Below are 19,523 nucleotides of genomic sequence, written 5' to 3' on the forward strand. Positions count from 1 at the left end.
TAACATGATTCGTCTATATAGTAATGGACTTTTTGATATAATGGATGAGTTTGTAATAATGAGTAAACACAATAAAACAGACTTTTATTATAACAGATGAATTTCTTTCATCCTGTTATGGTCCATTGTATCAAGCTTTTACTGTATACTAACTAATTGCTTCAATGAAAATTATAACAAAGTATGTCATAGTATCTGAACTTTATAATGTTTTTATTAATATTTTGCATTATATTCTTTATACATGTATAATATATTTTACATGAAAAAATCTTAATTGGAAAGTACTGATTTAGATTTTGTTTTACATTGAATAGAAAAATATTTTATATAAATCTAAGATAATCTTAAAAAATAATATAGTAAAGCTTTTCTTGTAAATGAGGTAGCTAGGAAAAGGAAAAACTTTTTAGTTTTAATGATATATAAGTATGGCATATATGTTTTTAAATATGTTTATAATATATTTATTAATACAATGTTGTTATTAATTAGACCATTGCCTTCATCTGCTGATGACCATCTTTTTAATACCAGTCGTTATTTGGAGGAATTTGAAGAATTGGAAGTTATTGGTAAAGGAGGATTTGGAGTTGTGTGCAAGGTTTGTTAAATTTGAATAAAATTTATGGATTTCTAATAGAAGATTTTTTTAAATTTAATAAATAATAAAATATATTAATATTTAATTAATTTAGTTTAAAAGTTTTTATCACAAACTCTATTCATTTCAATAGACTGGGCTATATTTATTTTGCCATATTTGATTTACATTATTATTTTTTATTATAAAAATTTTTTTAAATTTATAAGTTGTTTTATGTAACCTAAAAATTATTTTGTTTATTAATCTGATGATGATAAAATGTTTTATTGAAATAGTTTGCTAATAAAGGTTACCATATTGTAAAATCTGCTTTAATGTAATGATTTTAATACATCAATCTAGTCATTTTTTCTTTCTTATTACAATATAGGCTGCCCATAGCATTATACAATATTATTTATATAGAATTTGTGATATTGCATATTTCATACATTATATGGACTGTTTGTTTTGAAACTGATGTAAGTCCATTTTTGGAAAAAATTGAGAAATTACATAATTTACATATAATTTAGTGTGAACTTTTTATTTATAAACAATTCACATTCAGTATTTTAAAATAACCATATGCTTTGATCAATTAAAAATTCATTAGTAAATGACATTGCATAACAATTGATTATGAAAGTGGTGTAAGTCTATTTTCTGCAGTCTAATTAAACAATTATGGCTGGTCCATAAATTACATCTGCATTTTTCATGAAATTCTTACTCCTATCTCTTGTTCCAGTTTCTGTAACCCCTTCCCCTCTTTAGACATCCAACATAACAACCCCTATTAAAACGTTTATCACTTTATGAATGATAGATACCACAAGTAGAAACAAAACATACAAGAAATTTTGAAATAAATATAATAAAATGCATAAACTGTATAAAATTTAATGAAATAAACAGATGTCTACTAACACTGAACTCCCTCCATTGTTCTGACTTGTCTTAACCCCTCCCTTGCTTCCAGTGTGGACATTGTTTACAGACATAAGTGAGGAGTAAAACTATGAATTTTATCAACAAAAGTACAATTTCATAGAATGTAAATAGATGGAATGAAAAAAATCCACATAACGAGTCTAAATATAAAGCAGTGTCTAATGATAAACTTGTAAAATAGTCTAACAATAAGTAAATACTTTTAATGTTGAGAATAAACAACACTGTTTCTTGTTATTATTTATAAACAAAATCAGAATAAAACACAATGTATTTCAAGTGAAATTAAATTTTTACATAATTGAAATTTAATGACTTTTACAGTTCAATAATAATGAAAATGGTGTAAGTTTATAATATATGACCAAGAAAGAATATATTGGTTTAATTAAATTCACATAGAATTTATACTTATTTATTTTATACTTTATTAATTGTGTGTGTATATTATGTATATACATATCATCATATTGTAATGAATAAATTTGAATTTTTAATACAGGCATTGAAACGAGTAGATCGGTGTATTTATGCAGTGAAGAAAATAAACTTCAAATATACTAATTATACTTCATATCAGAAGGTAAGTATTTTATACAGTGGGTGATTGGTTAACGAACAAATCGGATAATGAACATTTTTGCAAAAGATTTTTATGATCAGACAGCGCACACACGTTCTGATAATGAAAACTTTACTGAACAAACATAAAAATAAGTGACGGAAAATAATGAATACCGATTTGATTTTCCTTGTCTTCGAGTAACAATTCGAAACCTTTCAGAACGCAGGAGACATCAACATTGATGCTCAACCTGATGCCGATCGGATAGTATCCATCCGAATTTTGAAACTCTCCCTTGTAATTCCAGCTTTTTGTTTACCTTTCTGACAAATAATTTTTTATGGAATTCACGAGACTCTCGGACGGGCACTTGTTAAGTTTTCATTGGGATTTATTTACGAAAGGTGAAAGTTTAACTGTCCCATTGGATATTCGTTAATGTTTTAATACCAAATTTCGAATTTCATCCAGGCCTTGCATTTAAATAATTTTTTGTGGGATAGTTGATTTGTGTTCTCTGAATTTTTGTAAGTGCTTTTCTGAACTTTTTATTTAAAAAATAAACTGATAATAATATGGAGCTTAAAAAGAGGAGTGTTCAAGAACTTTGCTCACCGTAGAAACCAAGTAAGAGATAATAGCCAAGGTAGAAAGTGGGCACAAGATGTCTGATGTTGCTAGGCAGTATGGCTTGAACAGATCTACAGTAGGCACAATCTTAGCTATGAAAGATATATTAAGAAATCTCAAGCTGCTAGTGGAGTAATGAAAATTACATCTGAGAAATAAAGAGCATTTTAGAGCTCATAATGGAACCTGAAACTGATCTGACGACAGAAGAACTCCAAGAACTCTCAAATGAAGAATACAAAGAAACTCAGCAAAACGTGTTTTCTTTTGAAAAAGAGGAAGACAAAAGAAGACCAATGTTGAAATATGCTACTAAAGATCTTTTGAAGAAGTGGAAGGATGTCAGAACAACAATCATCCAAATGGCATCCAAACCAGAATAAGGTTAATGGGGTTGGGGATATCTACAATTACAATACTATTAATTACTTCCAAAAATCCTGAAGAAAAGAGAAAAGCAATCAACATTAGACAGATTCCCCCACAAATGGAAAAAACATGACTAATAAAAATGCAAAACTGCATATATATGTATTTTTACTATTGCATATAAATAAATAAATATATTTTTTATTTTTTGGAGTCTTCGGAACGAATTAATCAAATTCCCATAAAAATCTATGGTAAATCGATAATCGGTTAATGAACAATTCAGATAATGAACAAAGTCTTGGAACGGATTATGTTCGTTAACCGATCACCCACTGTATATGCAAAATTAATTCACTATCTAAAAAAATAAAATAGTTAATAATATATTTAACTATTTTGTTTTTTCAGATATTGAATTTTCATATACAGTATTAAAGTTTAAGTTTCAATTTATTTATTTGTCAGAATATAATGATATTTTAAATTAATTTAAAATGTTAATGTAATTTTAGATATTGAGAGAGGTAGAACTACTGGCAAGACTAAACCATCCAAATGTTGTAGCTTATAAAACTGCTTGGATTGAAAATCAATTGTTAAACTCAGGTAACATAATTAAAAATTAAATTTACCTATACATTACATGTTTATAGAATATAATTGGAAAAAATAATTTTGAGTTTAGTATTACTTTCTAAAAATCTGATTTTCTAATTTTTCACAGTTTTTAGTTTGTATATGAACAATATTTGTTTACCTTAGAAAGTTTTTTTTAATTGTCCCTGAAAATATTTTCAATCAACTTAGTATTCAGTTATTTCTTGTAAGTGTTTCTTGTAAGCCATATCTAATTCTACAAAAGTCTGATCTATATAACAATAAAAAAATAGACATTCAAAATAAAATTAATTTGAATCTTGTTAAAAATTTAAATTTTTCTATAATTTTAATGTATTATTGAGCTAATTCATTGTGATCTTGATTTATGAGAATTTGATATGCAAGAATTCAATACAAGGAGCTGATTTATATTATCCCTGTTTCTGATTTAAAAGATGAAATATTTAATATACTGAGTACCAATCAGTATTTATGAGAATAAAATATTCTAACCATGAGTATGACAAGATTGAAATTCTTGTGTGGTTCTGTTAGATAGTTTATTGGTTTTAGTCTTTGTTGTTTTGTTTCATTCACTTTATTTAGTGGAATAGTTTTATTCATTTTAATATTTGTTGTGAGTGTAGTAAATTTTATCTCTATGTTAAAAATTCTTTATTGGTAATTTTTATTTTATTATATTTTATTTGTATTCTGCTGTTTATTGTCTTAACTAAGTTCTGTTTTATTACCATTAAACAAAAAATTCTGATAACTTTAATGTTCATTTCTTATATTGTATTTGTTTCTCTCATTTTTTATCAGTTTTTTCCGTGTTGGTGAATACCTTAATCAACAATTTGGTTTTATTTCTTTTATTTAATTTTATTCAGATTGCTTTATAGTTAAATCTATTGAAATGAACATATACTATTGTGGTCATTGACTAAATCAGATGAGGAATGGCAAAACTTTAAAAACTGTTTGATTACAAGAAATGCTTATGGAATCATTCTGTTTCAGAACTTTGAAGAAATGTGTTCTCTATGCTGTTTTCTTAGTTGATAAATTAACTTTCTAGTCCTTAAAGATTCAATTATTTTATCAGTGAGAATATATTTTGTAATATTGTTTGAAGAAGGTGGGTAAGGTAATTAAATTATCAGAAAATAGTAGTATGAATTTCAATCATAAGAAATAATGGAAAAGTTTGTCTGTTTACAAGATTTTTATTTATGAAAGGTTTTCAATAACAAGGTATACTTGTAAATCAGGGTTACACTATACTATTATCTTATTAAAGTTATTCACATCTTACATAATATTATTAAGAGAAAGAATAACAGAGTTGGAGATTAATTTAAAAGTCTTTCTATTATTAAAAGATTTAAAATAAATACATAGCAAAAACTCGATAGCAAGTAGTTATTTAAAATATTTTGTCAGTTTTTTAACAATTAGGAAAATATTAACATTTTTACTTTTCCAGCTCTGTTATATATAACAGAGGGAAAATATGGTGATCAGGCAAAAATGGCCCCTCAAGATTTTTACATTTTTGGACTTGGGACCTAGAAACATCAAGAAATGCAAAAAAAAAAAGGTTTTTTTTTCTGTTTTTTATGGGGGTGTATGTGTGTGGCATGATTTTGTTCACTCTTTTTGAAGCTTAATAACACTTGTGCTTTTTTTTGTTGAAAAATTCTCAAATTTTTCAGGAATATTTGTGTATTAGGGGTCTGTTGCTAGTAAATTTTTGTGGTTAAAGGTAAAAGCACTGGGGAGATAAAGGGGGTTGTTTGTTATATCTTGAGTAAGGTTGGACTTAATGATGATTTTACTCATTGTTAGCATTTACAATTTTTTTATAAAATCTATCCCTAACCTCAAAATTAAGCTTTTTGCCATTTTATAATAATTAAAAATATTAAAAACTTTTAATATTAAAATATAACAGATGGCACCATACATGCAATTTTAAATGTTGCTGGGAAAGTTAAGCACATCATTGCTGGATTTTTTTTCAAAATACAATTAAATAGAGTAAAACCTATATAAATTGTATTTGCATGCTACTGAATTATTTTTTGCATTTTGATTTTTTTCATNTCATTGCTGGATTTTTTTTTCAAAATACAATTAAATAGAGTAAAACCTATATAAATTGTATTTGCATGCTACTGAATTATTTTTTGCATTTTGATTTTTTTCATTTTCAGTTTTTTTTTTTAATTGTTAAACTACACTGGATCACATAATTATGTTAACTTTTTATAATAAAATCACTTTCACATAAAGTAGTATTAGCAGTAGGACTCACACACTAAGAAATGATATTATACTTGAGGAGATGCAACAGTTAAAAAAGGCGGAAGGATTTTGAATGGAGGCTGCTGAGGAAGGGTAGTTCTCTACTGTAACAGTTTTGTGAATAAATATTTGTTTCTTATTCCTTACAATCATGTGGAACTTATTTCAGAATACCATAGAGTGAATCAGTTACAACACATAAGTAAAAATATTTTATTACTAGGCTTAATCCAAGATAATTTTAACTAAAGATGGGAGTGTTCAAATGCAAGAATTGACAACTATTTAATTGCAAAAAGTACTCATTATTTTCAAGAATTTGTGCTAGATATTCAAATACCGTAAGAAATGGGACATTACCACTTCTCAGTAAGGTGCACTAAATGCAATTTTTATTTTATTGTAGAGTATTTATTGTTTTCATGTCTTAATTTATTATTTATGGCATTTAATTGAGTTACCTTAAATTATGTGTATTTGTATTTGCTATTTAAGTTTAATGAAATGGGTATTATTTATGGTTTGGAAATAGATTTCTATTTCCAAACCACTTTCTATTATTTCTATTGGGAGAAAATTAATTTGAACTTTAAACAATTTAGGATTTGAATGGCCTCCCAGAATAAAAATTAAACTTACAAGTACAAGGTATTACTGTACTCCAGCGTTTCTCAAAGTGGGCAATAACATCCCATTGTGGGTGATGAGTAAATCTAGGAGGCGCTGGAGGCAGGGTATTGAATGGTGACCAAAGGCAAAACTGGAGTCACTGAAAGCCATTCCGTTTCCTCTGTTAAACTGATAAGAGGAAACATTGCATTTAATGGTTTTCAGATGTTGAGAACAATTTACAGTAAGGGCACAAAGTGTGAGATTCATAGAAAAGTTTTCCTAAGAATATTTCCAATCCTTTCTCACACAAGAGAAAATGGGTTAGGAGGGCGTTGCGTATAACTTTATGGAACAAAGGGGGTGGTGGATCAAAAAAGTTTGGGAATCACTGCTGTACTCTTGCTCATTAATTGTTTACTTCAACCTCTGTAATTATCAACATATTAATCAACTTGTTTTTGATTACTTTACTTAGTACTATTAATTGTTAACTACTCTTACAAAGTAAATTGGCAGCATGTTACCTTATTCTTATTGTTTTCATGAATTACATTTGTTGCTTGTTCTTGAGAATCTGTTTCTTAAAAGTATTCAATTTTGCCCCTAGTTAATTTCAACAAAGACTAAAATTAACAAATATTTTATGTTCTCATATTTTGTGATTTTTTTTTCTGGTAAGGTTGCAAATTGTTCTCAGAATACAGCTTGTTATACTCTGAAATGACTATTTTACTTGGAATAATTTTGCATATTTGTCCATACACACCAAAGTGAAATCTTTATTTTCTGCTTTATCAAGTTAACTTTTTTCTATTCAAAAACCTCTTTTGTTACTACATTGGGCTAGCTTATGGCTTATAGTAGGATTTAATATAGAAAATCTCTCCATTCCAAAGAATTTTTTCCATTTAGGCAGGTTTTTATTTTAGACAGGTTTTGCTGTATACAAGTGATTGGTTGGATAGTAACATGATTAAGGCACATTATTGCTTTGAGGATTCAGCATAAAATTTAGGATGATCCTTTAGACAAGCTAGATCGATAGACAAGCTAGTTGATTTTTTATTGTAAATTTAATTAAACTCATAATAGAATGGATATATTATTAAAATGGGCCATATTTTGAAGTATATAAAGTATATATTACATACATAATAAATTTAGTTAATTATGTAAAATTATATTTTAATTAAAATATTTCAGATATCTGTAAATTTCTAAAATTGCCATTTAACTATCCAATATAATAGATTTGTTAATGTTGTTAATGTATTTATATATTACTTACATTTAGTATATAAAAATTATTTACATATTTTCTTTTTAGGATCTATTACACCTATATCATCATCAGATATAGACACTTCAGAAGTTTGTATGACAAAAGCATGCCAAAGGTAATTATAATTAAATTTGCTTTTACTTAGTTATCAAGACATTTTTTTTTTTACAATTTTGAAAAAAATAAAGTTAAAAATTAAGTAAAAAAAAATTTTAATTAATTCAGAAAATTAAATTTTGGCTTTACTTTTCATTAAACATTGATTCTTTCAGCATATATTTTATTCCAAACATTTTAAATCATATTATTCATAATAATAATAATAATAATATGCTGTGAAATTTTACATAATGTTGATGCTAAATCTTGTACTTCAATATTTTGTTAATGTTTTTGTTAATTACTTGCCATTTCATTGAGTGAAATGCTCTCTTATGCTATTCTCAGTTGGGCATATTGTTGTATATGTTACTCAATTTTTAACATGTCTTCAGTCAAGCTTGTAATATGTGTTTATTTTTGTGAAAAACCTTATGTAAATTATTGATAATTGGTAAGTGAAACAAAAAATTCTTTGTGCAGGTAAAAGAAGATAGCTCAATGAATTCAGGCATGTTGATAGATGCAGAGTTCATTGTTTATCATAAAGGGCAATAGGTAGTTAGGGTGTGACTATGCAGATTCGAGGAGTGAATTTTCCAAGTGAGTGAGAATATGTGATGAGAAGAGGTGATGACATTTCACACTCTCTGTTTCTCACTCTCATTTATTATGACCACACAGACAAGAGCGAGAAACAGAGTGTGTGAAACATCATCACCTTTTTTCACTACATATTCTTGCTTGCTCAGAAAATTCACTTGATTGCATCTGCATAGTCACACCCTTACACTACCCATTGCTTTCTATTGTAAATAAGGCAGGGCTTTATTATTCATAAGGCTGACTATGTTGAAACCTAGAGGACTATCAATGTTTCTTCTTAGGACACTGTTACCTGTGCCCTAGGCATTTTTCAGTTTGCACCCTAACAATACATGTACAGTACATATATATATGCATGTTTCTGTGTATTTTTATTTATGTTACTTTAATGCTATATAAAGTTAATTGATTCTCTTTATATAACATCTATTAATAAGATCTGCTTCCTTATCGCAGGAAAACAAATTGTTTCTTATATTAAAACAGTTATCCATAAATTGTATATTTTATTAACAAATAAAAGTTTTATTTATTTTAAATTATCACTGTGTTGAACAGTTATATCTCCAAAATGCATTTTTACTCATGCAATAAAAATATAAAAAATTGTGAATAGAATTCTTCAGGAGATTCAAAATAGTTAGTGTTACATACTGTAGTTAGGTGAAAGATTGAAGTGGTAGGAGCCCAGAAATTGAAAGCTTAGAAGCCTGACCACAGAATAATATGCCCTGAATATGTGAGTAAACAATTGCTGAACTTCTCTTAGCATTTTGTTAGTATTGCATCATTATTGAATCAGATTATTAAAAGAAAAAGTGAATTATACGGAAAATTTTCATAGAAAAGTTATTCAGAAAAATCCACATAACTTTTTAAAATATATTTTGTCTGGCAACAATGAGATTTGGTATCAACATTATTAAGTTTACTTTTTACAGTAAAGATATCCCTTGTACAACATGCTCTAACATTGTTTGAAAATTGAAGATATCCTTGCACAACATGACTTCCGGTTTTGTTCTAACATGGTTTGGGAAATCCTCCATACAAAATTTCACAATTTTTAAGTGTAAACTTCATTATTCAATTTTTTTTTATTCAAGCAAGCATGCATGTTGTCTTAAATTTGCCCACAGATTTTAGAATATTGAAATTTTCAATTTGTTTGTGCCTTCCATCAGGTTTACTTTAATGAAAAGTGATACTGCAATTTTTTTTCTTCCTTCTCTTAGCTTTCTTATCAACAAGGTATCATTGTTGTTGCTTTCAGATTTTAGCCTTTAAGACCTACTGTGTTTTGTTTTTATAATTAATCTTTATATTTAATAAAGTTTATTTAGACATCTTTAGGTAAGTGTTATTAAACTTTTTTTTAACTGTAGGTAAGCAATCATTCATAAAATGATGAACAAGATGTGATGGTATCTTGGTACTCTAACAATTTGGTATTTAAACACAAATTTTGGAAATAAGTTGCTCAATACTTGATTGAACAAACATGAACCACTAGAACAAGTTTTCAATTAATAACATTGTTTTTATTTCATCATCCATAAAAACTTTTTATGATAAAAATAAAACATATGAAAATGTTGCTGATATTTTGTGATCAAGATCAACAAAAAAGCTCAGATGATGATGATACTTTGTAAAAAGAAAACACCCTTGTTTAACCAAAATTAATATTTACATGTCATACAGTACTTTTAATCATGATTATTAATTAATTATTGATTGGAAATAAACTATTGATTTCTTTAATAAACATATTTTTCTTAGTAATGAAAAAGAATAGTGTACTTTTGTTAATTTTTGGAACCTAACTACCATGTTATGTGAGGGATATCTATAATTCTATTTATACTAATATTGATTACATTAATCTATTTATTGAAAAAATATATATATTGTATATATAAATGCATGATTCGTGAAAATTTAATTTGTTGACAATTAACATTCATGGGAACTTTGTTAGACAGAAATTATTCATTTTAAGACTAAATTTGTCTAATCATAATATGTTAATTTTATTTTATTTATTTATTTTTTGTTCTTTTATTCATAATCAATTTTTTAAAATTTATTATGAATTGGAAAAGCATATTAAAAATGTTATGTGCAGTTACAATTGTCTTCAGACTATAAACATGTGACATAATGAAATTTACTTTATCCATAGGTTTTTTAAACTTTTCTTTACTTTATTAGAAAATATAACTATTAACATTAAGCATTAAACTTTGACATATATTTTATTATATATGTTGTTGTTGATGATATTTATTTGACATTTTTCTCTTAGATTTTTTTTGAAATTTTTAAAGAATCCTATTATGTTGTTATTTTCAATCTTTATTTTTAAAAATTTTTATTTTTTTCAAATAACCTTGGTTCCAAAAAAAGTCATAAAAATTGTGTTACTGGTAGTTCTTAAAAAATGTAATAGTTAAAAATTAAATCTCAGATTTATAATAATTTATAGAAGTTTTTGCTAATATATTGCTATTCCAGTAACCCAATGAATTTTAATGTTTTAAAATTAATTATGTTTTAAATTATTTGAAGAAAATTATTTATTTTATAAAGTAATAATATTTACGTCTTTGAATTTTTTAATAATTATTGTTTAATTAATATAATGAATAGAATTAATTTAACTTTATGATTTTTAACCAGTTAAATATTAATACTACTAGTTTAAAGAATTTTTTAAATATAATACAAAATTTGTAGAGAACAAATTTTACATTTTAAAAATATTTTCAGGTACTATGAATTATCAGAAAACAGAACTGACGATGACAGTATTATGTTTGTTGATGATAATAATAATGATAATGATGACAATGAACTAGAAGAAAATGAAAACATAAAGCAATATAAAGAAATAGGAAAAAATTCTGACTATGGAAAAGAAACATATTCTCTTAATTTTAATGATAAACATTTAAATTCATTCGTAGTAGATAATTACATTAATATATCTCCAGTAATTGCTAGGAAACTTTTAAAAATTCCTCATATCAATAATTCTTATAAATCACTCAGTATTAAAGAAGTTACAAATACATTAGATTCATGTGAAGAAGTAAAAGATGATTGTGAAATAGAAGATTGTATATTAAGTGATGATGACAATTCAGAAGATTTTGCCTTTAGTTCTACATCTCGTCATAGACATGGCTCAGGTGCAACTTGTAAATCACACAGCGAATCAGAAATGGATGATACATTGACTGTACAAAGAAGAGGAAGAGGAAATTCTGATTTAGATATTTTGCCTTTATCTTTAGTTCGTTGTTCTAGTTATGATGATAACTGCAAAATTTTGCAACTAGCTCACATTGATGAATGTCCTCATTTATCTTGGGTAAAGTATTAATGCTAAATATATTCTGAAATTAATTTTTTAAATAATTTAAGAAATTATATTGTGTGAACCGAGGGGGTAGAGTGTTGAGCTTGTCCCCACTTATCGGCTTCTTTGTCAGGGATGGTCTATATGGCAAATGAGTGGGAGGGTTAGTGAGGTTGTGATAAGGTGTCAGTCATACTCAAGGATGACACATAATTAAATATAAGATCAACATATTTAATAAACTATAAAATGATACACAGTGACTACAAAAACGTATAGATACAAAAGATGGAAATAATAACAAAATTTCTAAGTCGCGGCAATGATTAATCTATTCTTGTCGGTAGACCATCTAAGTTCTGGACCTTTATCTGTCCCAATATTCTCTAAGTTAAACTAACCTTAATCTAGCTTTTAACTAAGAGAGAAACCTGAGAGAGCACTATCAAATAATCTATAATACCTCTTGGTTCCCAATCTTGTTGTATGGCTGTTGGTAAAAATGTTTCTGGATTGGCGGAGTTGACCATGGGCAATTGTGGTGAGGTGGTGACAGACAGAATGGCGGTATGAATCTTGTTGAAATTTGTCCAGAGGACTGTGTCCAAGCCCTTTTTATACCTGTTTTTGGGAGAGCTGACTAATGCTATAGATGATGTAACCTGTTCAAAGTTCACTTTGTGTCCAGGTTTTGTTTATGTTGATTGTCAGAAATCAAAACATTTCTTTGGATTTATTACCTCTTTCCATCCGTTATGATTACTCATTCTACCTCATAAATTTGATAACAGCTGTCAAACCAACTGAATTAATTGCTGGAGGTGACTAAGGTCAGAGTTTGTCTTGCAACCTTAGTAATAATTGTTCCTTCAATAGAAATAGGAAGTGTCTGGGTTTTGTTTTTCCCTTTCCCATTTGACCTTTTGATCTGATCTCTGTCTTAAAAATTATATTCTTAAGTTATTTAATTAATTGTTTTTTTTTCTAATTATTCTAACTCCCCTCCTTCAGATTCTCACAAATGCATTATAAATACATCAATAATTACTTCAAATATCAAACAAACATCAGGAAAATAGATGGAGCATTTACTTATTACTTGTTATCTCCATTTTTATTTATTTACAATGATATGGAATGACTTATTTTCTAAAAGAGGTGTCTGTCTCTTGTTTATGACAATTCAGATTACATTTTAATGTTCCAATTTTTTGTCACAGTCAACACGTATTGTTTTTAATAAAATAATACTTATTGCTTTTCTTGTAAATTTATTCTGTCCTTTATTATTCCTGGAATTAATATTTTTCATTACATAAGTCATAAATAAAAAATTTTAACTTACAATCTTTCATCAAACTTACTATTTCATTGCTCAACACATACGTTGATGGAATATTCTAATTTTTTGGCAAGGAGTTGTAGTATTACTTAATAACTTAATAATTATTAAAGTATTATTACTTAATAACTTACTATCTCATATTCAATATGAGATAGTAAGTTATTAAGTAAGATAGTTGTAAGATATAAAAATAATTATTTCAAAATATACTCATAAATAATATATAAAATATGGAGAATGTTTTATTTATATTAATGAAATTTAATTAAGTATATATTTTATTAATGTATTTTTAGAATGTTAGAGCAACACTCTATGTCCAAATGGAATTATGTGCAGAAAGTTTGCGGGATTGGTTAGATCAAAGAGATAATATACAACTGGTTCCAAATCAAAGTACGTTTATTAAGAAATTAATAGTTACATTTCTTTATTATTATTTTTACAATTAATAAAATTACATATATTTTCAGATATTTTTGATAAAGTGTGTGAAACAGAAGTAATGGCTATATTTCGTCAAGTATTAAAAGGAGTAGAACATATTCATTCTCAGGATTTAATTCATCGAGATTTAAANAACATCGATTCTACGAAAATGGGAAAGGCCTTTTCATCAGTTTTGGAAATATTATAGATCTTTCTAATGTCTCATTTTTTAAAATCGTATTGAGACGATGTAGACCAAGTTGCTGAGAAATTTTCAAATAAATTTTTATAATTTTGTTATATAAAAACAAAGAAAAATCCTCAAAAAATGTCGGTATGAACGTCGATATGTGGTGTGATCTTCGCTTATGTATTTTTTTTTCTTCTTTACTTCAAGAAAATCATTTCAAGGTTTTTCAATGTATATTTTTTATATGTACTTTATTAACTTCCTGCTTATCAGTCTTAAAAGTTAATATTTTAAGACTCGATATTTGATATTGATTAAAATAAAAAGTCTATGAAATAAAAATAAACTATTTTACTGTAGAAATTCATTAGAGTTCATTATAGGTCATTTCTTTTCTGATAAAGTTAATAGACATATTCTTTCTAAATAATAATCTTTCAGAAAACATACTCAGAATTTTTAGAATATGTTCATTGTTTGTTTTCACACACCTGTCTCTGCATTTTGGGAATTAAATATAAAATTTATGCCTCAAACTTGTTATCTCTCACAAAGGAGGATTAGCAATATGTCATTAGCTAATGAATGAAGTGATCTTAACACAAGAATTCTGTGATCTGTAATCTACACTTTGCTTCTATTCCATTTTTTTAATCTCAATATATAATCACTCAAAATATTTTAATTTTCCAGGAATTATCATATTCACAGATGCTATGATCAATAGCAAAACCACCAGCTTTATTTTATCCAGGTGAATTTTGGAAATTACAATATTTCTCTCTTTGGTGGGTTTTCTTCCATACAAGCTAAACAAGGCACAAACACTTTTCTGATACACTTTCAATTTCAATGTTCCAACCATTTAATTACTTTCATATTAAAATCATTTTCATCTGTATTTCTTTGTTAACAATATTTTGTTAAACACAGTCCTTGGTACTATTACTTTCATTTGTTCTCCATCACTTCATTTGTCAACACCTAAAGTCATATAAATGTGCTCTTTAGTTTGAGGGAGAATATTGTAATTTCTGAAATGCATATGGGAAAAATAAAGTTGTTGATTGGCTAGTGATTATGGCATCTGTGGATATGGTAATTCCTAGAAAATTAAGGTATTTTGACAGGTTTTATATTGAAACAAGAATTCTATATGTTTATACTATCCTGTAACAGTAAGAGAATTCATAAACTAAAAATATTTCTTTAACAAAACAAGTTAATGTCAGGGACAGTTCTAGCATTCACTTAATGATTCTTATGTAGAATTTACAATGGTTCTTAAGGAAGTGTAATAGGTTCTTAAAGAACATTGTAATACTAAAAAAATGTAGAGGAGAGTATATCACCCATTAGCAGTGCTGTTGAGTCTTGATAGGCAAAATTCAGTTTGGTATTTATTGCTGTGAATTATATCTGTTCAACTACTGATTACTGAGACTTCAAAAACAAAATGTATAATGAAAAGGTATTACTGTGTTTAGTAATAAAAATATAAAATAAAACATAAAACAGTTGTTAAAAACTGTAATGTTATGATTTTGTTATAAAAATTATCATTTCTGTAATTTTTTGATAAATTTTAACTTATAACTAAAGAGATACATAATCAAAATTTGTCTTTTTGGTCCTGTGTTGTCAGTCATATAAATGTGTTCCACTGGATTGTATTTAGTGTTTTTTTTATAGAAATAATCAATAATTCATTTATAGAATATAAAACATCTTAAATGATACTGAAAATAGAATGCATTAATAAATTTTTCCAAATTATTTATGGAGCTTCTTCCTTGTCTTAGCTTCCAAATTAATAATTTGGAAGATAGGACAAGGAAGAAGAAAAATTTTACAGTCAGTTTTCATTAAAGAAAACAGATGAAAGGCAAAAAACAACAATGAAAATTTCAGTATTCTAAAATCCATGAGCAATTATGAGACAACATGCATGCTCGTTAGAATAAAAAAAAAAAGAGAATGACAGTGTTTGCACTTAAAAATTGTGACATTTTGTACTGGGATATCTCCAATTCTCGCATCATATTAGAGTGAAACTGTGTTGTAGGAATGCCTTGTTGTATGAGGGATACCTATATAGACATTTTGTGTGTACATATGCATATGAGGTCTCTCACCACTCATTTTTCAAATGAAAATTATACCTTATTTTCTGATGCATCTTGGTGAGACATGTCACATTGTATGGGTCTCAGTGGAAGGTTAACAACTAAAAGGTTTATTAAGGTTTATTAAGCAATATGGAAAGATGCAGAAAGAAATGGTACAACAAACTAACAAAGATTCAACTCATCCCATACAAAACTATGTAGTTAAGACTGCTTATAGTGTAGAAAGAGAGTTATCATTTATATCTTAGTGGAGAATTTCTCAAACTTCTCAGAAAAGTGGAATCTTTAAGCAAGGACAGATTTTTTGTGACATCTTCACAACTTGGCACTTTTGTTATAAATTTGTACAATTGACAGAGAAAGAATGAGGCCACCAGACTCTAATGCTTTATTTTTATTATTATTTGATTGAATGATTAAATTAAAGTATATATAATTGTTTATAACTGTTTATTAATAAAAGATTACATATATTTTATTTTTGTCATTCAATGAAATATCAGTTACACAAATGGCAACTACCATATTGAGATGTATTGCCAACTCAAATAAATAACAGCTCACTTAAAAATTGTTATAAAATAAACAAATAATGCATTTGATTCATTAACTTTAAAAATGTTTTAAAAGATTCACGGAGCCTTATAACTTGAGTTGTGGAGTCTTAGGACTCTACAGAGCACACTTTGGGAAATACTGGTGTATATTTATTGATTAATTTAATAAACTCCTCATAGTAAACTGTGTCAGTGCGATAAGCCTTACAGAATGATTGTGTGTGATAGCACAAATACTGTAATATTAATTAATTCAAAGGGCATATGTATACATACATATCTGTACATAAGTTATATTGTATTTCTTCAATTCTAAGATGCTTCTTGAGTTTGAAATTTAACTTTAAGATTTGTGGGATGGAAAAATTTTTAAATAATCAGTAGTTTTCATTGTTTTGTTAAGTATCAGCATTTGCATTGTTTTCCTAAGTTATTATGAAATAAGTAATGTTTGGCAGCTTTATTTTCATGCTGTTCTAAATGTATAAAGATTTTTCATTTAACCATGACATCTGAAGGCATTCTAAACATAAAAAATAATTTAATTAAATGCTCGTTACCAAAAAGCTGATTTGAATTGATGTAATTGTTAATTATTATAGCACAAAAAGTCTATTAAATGTATTAAATGAATCAACAGACATTGAAAGTACACAATGACTGCTGATTGTTGTTTAGGACATATGTAAGATACCATCAATTCTAAGATCATTTCTTTGTCATATATGTATTTAATTGAGCTTTCAAAACATCAAATTTTTGATATACATATAATTATTGAATATTTTTTCTAACTTCAAAAAATTATACAAATCAACAAGATAATGAGAAAATTATTCTCCACTACCTTGTTAAAGTTATAATTCATTTCATCAAGTTATCTTGATATATTCTTGATGATTCAATTCCCTTAGTTAATATAATTCTCAATTCTTATAGTGTCAAACTTTTTGCTTTTCTCATCTTTATCAATTCATGATTCACAAATAAAGTATTAATAAGTTTTAATACTTTATTTGAAAACTGCATTATATAATAATTTTTTCATTAAAATTTTTTGCTATATATATATAGTAAAAAATTTTAATGAAAAAAAAAAATATATATATATATACTAGCTGTTACCCGCAACTTTTCCCGCGGGGGTTTTGCAAGCAAACCCCATTTATATTCAGTATTTCAANATTGTGTAACAAAACAATTTCTGATTTTTCCCCCAGTTTATTAATATTTTATAAAGTTGGGAAAACTATTAAGAGATAAATTTAATAAATATATACTTTTGTATATGGATTATACAGGATTTGTTAATGAATAATAAATAATGGCTTTTTATTTATTTTTCAAATCAACATAGATTTATGGTTGTGGATTAATAATAAAATAAACTATTTTAATTTAATAAAACATTTTATTTTTAATTTTAATTATTCAGCAATTATAAAAATTATGTAACTGTTAATTAGAAAAATAACTAATTAAAGAGCTTAAGAAACAATAGCATATTTGCACAGTAAATCATATGCTGTATTATTTTGTCAATGTGCTGTACTGAAAGGAACTTGAGGGTCATGGAATTTGTACAAAGTTAATCAGGGGAAGTCAGCAAAAGTCATAGAATTTAAAACAAAAATTTGAGTAGGAACTTTGCAAATATTTGTTTAGCATATACTGTATATAAACATTTAATTCATTCAAATCCATTTTATAATAACTATATTTTTATTAGTTTATTCAATTAAAGAATTTTATCAGTTCTTAAAATTTCTTAGATGAACTGATTTAATGATGTCATTTTATAACAAATTCAAATTGAAAGTTTTTATAATAGAAAATAATATATTTTAGATTATTAATGATTTTAAATATTCATTTTTATATAGCCCCAAAACATACTATTTGACCATAATCACTCTAAAATAAAAATTGGAGATTTTGGTCTGGCAGTTTGCAGTTCAGATATACAAGGAAGTTATTCACCATTGTTGGGAACCAATGAACGTTCTTTTGGTGTAGGAACTACACCTTATGCTGCACCAGAGCAGAGAACTGGTCAAATATATGATTCAAAAGTAAGTTTAAAATAAAATTTATAGTTATAAAGATTTTTGTAAAAATTTGTTTAATTGTGCAAAAAATTCTTTAGGCAGACATGTATAGTCTTGGGATAATATTATTAGAACTTTTGCATCCATTTAATACAAGAATGGAACGAGCAGAGTGTTTAAAAAATTTAAATATAGGAATAATTCCTGAAGAAGTTAAAGAAAAGTGGCCTAGTCAGGTATTCTTATTTTCATAAGTAGACCTATATAATTTTATGATTTATTATTTATTTATTACTAGTGGAAAAGGTGGTATTATGGAACACTGCGGGTATTATGGAACCACTCCATTTCGAACTGATAATAAAGGCGAACTGTGCTTTTAATATGGAACCCAACTCCTCCGAACTCTCTATTTGCAAGCAGACATTCATCTGGAGCAATTTGTGAAAAAGACACTAGGTAGAAAGCCAATTCTTCCTGAGAATATTGAAAAAGAGCTGCTGGAATATATATTGTTGATGGAGGTCATATTTTTCTATTATAAAAGCACTTTTTCAGTAAAATACATTGGAGTAAATAATTTTGTAATTATTTAACATTCTTTGCACTTTCCTATTTGTTTTTGGATACATTAAAGCATTTTTTGAAAACATATAGTAAGGTTCCATATTACCACTCGATTTTCTCTAAGCCTACTTTCTGACTTTTTGTACAAAAGCCTTCAAAAACCGTACTTATAGTTACACTAGCGAAAAATCCAATTAGGAACATTTAGTTTAATAGTTACCAGTACTTTTCGCACAAAAAATGTGGGTGTAGTTATGATACCTTGTTTACAATTCACT

At 26.6% G+C, this 19,523-nt stretch overlaps 1 protein-coding gene across 1 annotated transcript in view; it reads left to right on the forward strand.

Moving 5' to 3' along the window:
- The first annotated feature begins 440 nt into the window (after positions 1-440).
- The window catches only part of LOC111618983 (eukaryotic translation initiation factor 2-alpha kinase 1-like), a 20,803-nt gene continuing 1,720 nt past the window's right edge, over positions 441-19,523 (forward strand). The window contains exons 1-9 of the mRNA XM_023360610.1: positions 441-604; positions 2,043-2,123; positions 3,620-3,713; positions 7,957-8,026; positions 11,389-11,992; positions 13,622-13,721; positions 13,799-13,903; positions 18,512-18,702; positions 18,777-18,914. Of these exons, the coding sequence (XP_023216378.1) occupies positions 479-604; positions 2,043-2,123; positions 3,620-3,713; positions 7,957-8,026; positions 11,389-11,992; positions 13,622-13,721; positions 13,799-13,903; positions 18,512-18,702; positions 18,777-18,914 (1,509 nt within the window). The 5' untranslated portion in view covers positions 441-478. The remainder of the gene's footprint in view (positions 605-2,042; positions 2,124-3,619; positions 3,714-7,956; positions 8,027-11,388; positions 11,993-13,621; positions 13,722-13,798; positions 13,904-18,511; positions 18,703-18,776; positions 18,915-19,523) is intronic.

This window comes from Centruroides sculpturatus, unplaced genomic scaffold (assembly GCF_000671375.1).
Source record: "Centruroides sculpturatus isolate CEXI.00-Female unplaced genomic scaffold, Cexi_2.0 scaffold241, whole genome shotgun sequence".
In the NCBI taxonomy this organism is placed as follows: domain Eukaryota; kingdom Metazoa; phylum Arthropoda; class Arachnida; order Scorpiones; family Buthidae; genus Centruroides; species Centruroides sculpturatus.